We start from the raw sequence: 2,455 nt of genomic DNA on the forward strand, positions 1-2,455 counted from the left end.
AAATTATAATGGACAGACGGAAGGACGAACACACATGTCTAGATCGACTCAGCTAGTCGAGATATGACGATCGATATACTTAAAGGTGTGTTTAGGACCAATATTTCGCGGCGTTACAAACTCTTGGACCTGCACAAAGCTATAATACCCTGGCGATCTCCTTCCCCATGCCAAAAATTTGCGATGTTTGGGCCTCTAGAGCAATCAGAAAATCAGACAAAAATAATGTTTTTGTGTCCATTCCATCCCCTAAATATTAACCCTGAAGATTGGTCCATAACTGTGGCTGTATCGTGCTTACAAATTATAATGGACAGACGGACGGACGGACACACATGTCTAGATCGACTCAGCTAGTCGAGATATGACGATCGGTATACTTAAAGATGGGTCTAGGACCAATATTTCGCGGCGTTACAAACTCTTGGGCTTGCACAAAGCTATAATACCCTGACAAAATAGTTGTGTAGGGTATAAAAATCCACGCTCATTCTAGATCATGAAAAATAATTTTTAAAAAATCCGCCCATTGTTGATAATTAAAAATATTTTTTTTTATAAAAATCTACGCCTTGAAATTTCGTGCATTCTAAAAATTATAGTCCTTTATTATTCATTATTAAAAAAATATGTTTTTTCCATAACAGAAAAAAATATCTAATATTTATCACAATTCAAGATCATAATCCACTTCGTATTCTTTTATTTGGTCGTTCTCCTATTTCTCAATTAGTAGGGATTTCTCCTAGCATTTAATGTTCTTCCTTGGAAGGATGAGCCTTTATGTATTCAATGGCCTTCAAGATATAATCTGGAATTGGTGGTGGTGTGGGAATCCATTCACCTTCGGGATGATAACCATTTTCATCGGCAGTATAGGTCACCTTAACATGTTGTCCATCAGGAGTCAAATATTCATAGGAGCCATGCATATTGCCATGTTCATCACCGGCAGCTTCTTCGCGAATATAATTGGATGTTTCCAAGTTGTATTCAAATCCGTCGGCACGAACATCAGATTTCATGCTCTTTACCTCGGCATGGATATCATCGCCGGTGGCAGTGGCAGCAGCGGCGGCATAAGCAACCAAAGTGGCAAGGATGAGCTATATTTGGTGAGGGCGAGAAAAATAAGTCAAGTCTTTACAAAAAGCTAATCCTGACAAATCCCTTCAATTGAAATGGACTTACGAATTTCAACATTGTTGTTGTGTTTTTGTTTTTTATCCAAAGTATATCAATTAATTACTTCAATTGCTAGACTGTGCCTAGTCAGAGCTCTCCAGTGTCTATTTATATGATTGGGAATGTAAGAAGGCTTAAAGACATTTTTTCTTCAAAAATTATGAAATTATTAAAAAAAAAATACTGGCCATGCTAGATATATTTTTTACAGTCAAACCCATATATGATCAGCAATTTCTGTTGAGGATACCCATACAACCCGGTCCATTAATACATGGGTTTGACTGTCATTGCCGTTCTGATAATAATTGCATAATAATTATATTCCAAAAAAAAAAAAAAAAAAAATTACTGCCTAAATGGAATAATAAAACAACAAAAAACACAAAGACAAAAAAAAATCGATATTACGTTTCGATTTTGGGAATTCTTGAGTGCAAGTGCAGAAGGTAGCAGCAGGTTTCAAAAATTAATTCTTGTTTTAATTCGTGCAATATTTTGAAGCCAGTTTCCAGAGTATCGATCTTCCTCAAGGTTTTTTTATAAGCCATTCATTTATAATATTTACACCCCAGTGAGGCTATAACGGTAAAAGCAATTAAGCCATTAAATGGATACAATTAGACCAGGTTAAATAGCAAAAAATGAGGGAAAGCAATTTTTTTCATACCCAACAATAGGCGTGGATTTTTTAAAAATTATTTTTCATAACTAACAATAGGCGTGGATTTCTATACCCTTCACCACACTGTGGTACAGGGTATTATGTCTTTGTGCATATTTTTGTAACAGGCAAAATGAAACGAGATAGACACATTGTTTCTTTTGAGAATATGCATAGAATAACTTTCTGAGTCGATTTATGCATGTCCGTCCGTGGGTCCGTCCGTCCATGTTAAATTGTAAACAAAGTACAGGTCGCATTTTGGATTCGAATTGGATGCAATTTGGCATAGCTCATTCATTTGGCCCAAGGACGAACCCTATTGAAATTGAAAAAAAAATCGGTTCAGATTTAGATATAGCTCCCATATATATTTTCGTCCGATTTAATGTAAATGGTCCCTTAATATCTTTCGATTTGCACGAAATTTGGCACAGAGTCCTGAATAAAGTCTAGAACGATGTGTGTAAAATTTCGTGAAAATCGGTTCAGATTTAGATATAGCTCCCGTATATAGTTTCGACCGATTTAAGGTAAATGGTGTACCAAAGTCCCTAAATAACTTTCGATTTGCACGAAATTTGGCACAGCGTACTGAATTAAGCC

At 35.8% G+C, this 2,455-nt stretch overlaps 1 protein-coding gene across 1 annotated transcript; it reads right to left on the minus strand.

The window, feature by feature from the left end:
* Positions 1–752: 752 nt before the first annotated feature.
* On the minus strand, positions 753–1,203 carry LOC133331741 (larval cuticle protein 2-like). The gene is made up of 2 exons (XM_061540118.1): positions 1,192–1,203; positions 753–1,106 (listed from the first exon to the last, which is right to left on the minus strand). Exons 1-2 carry the CDS (start codon positions 1,201–1,203, stop codon positions 753–755), a joined length of 366 nt encoding a protein of 121 aa, XP_061396102.1.
* Positions 1,204–2,455: the final 1,252 nt, after the last annotated feature.

The sequence above is a fragment of the Musca vetustissima genome, unplaced genomic scaffold, assembly GCF_032173495.1.
Source record: "Musca vetustissima isolate MV318-11 ecotype Yass unplaced genomic scaffold, APGP_CSIRO_Mvet_v1 utg139852, whole genome shotgun sequence".
Taxonomy (NCBI): Eukaryota; Metazoa; Arthropoda; class Insecta; order Diptera; family Muscidae; genus Musca; species Musca vetustissima.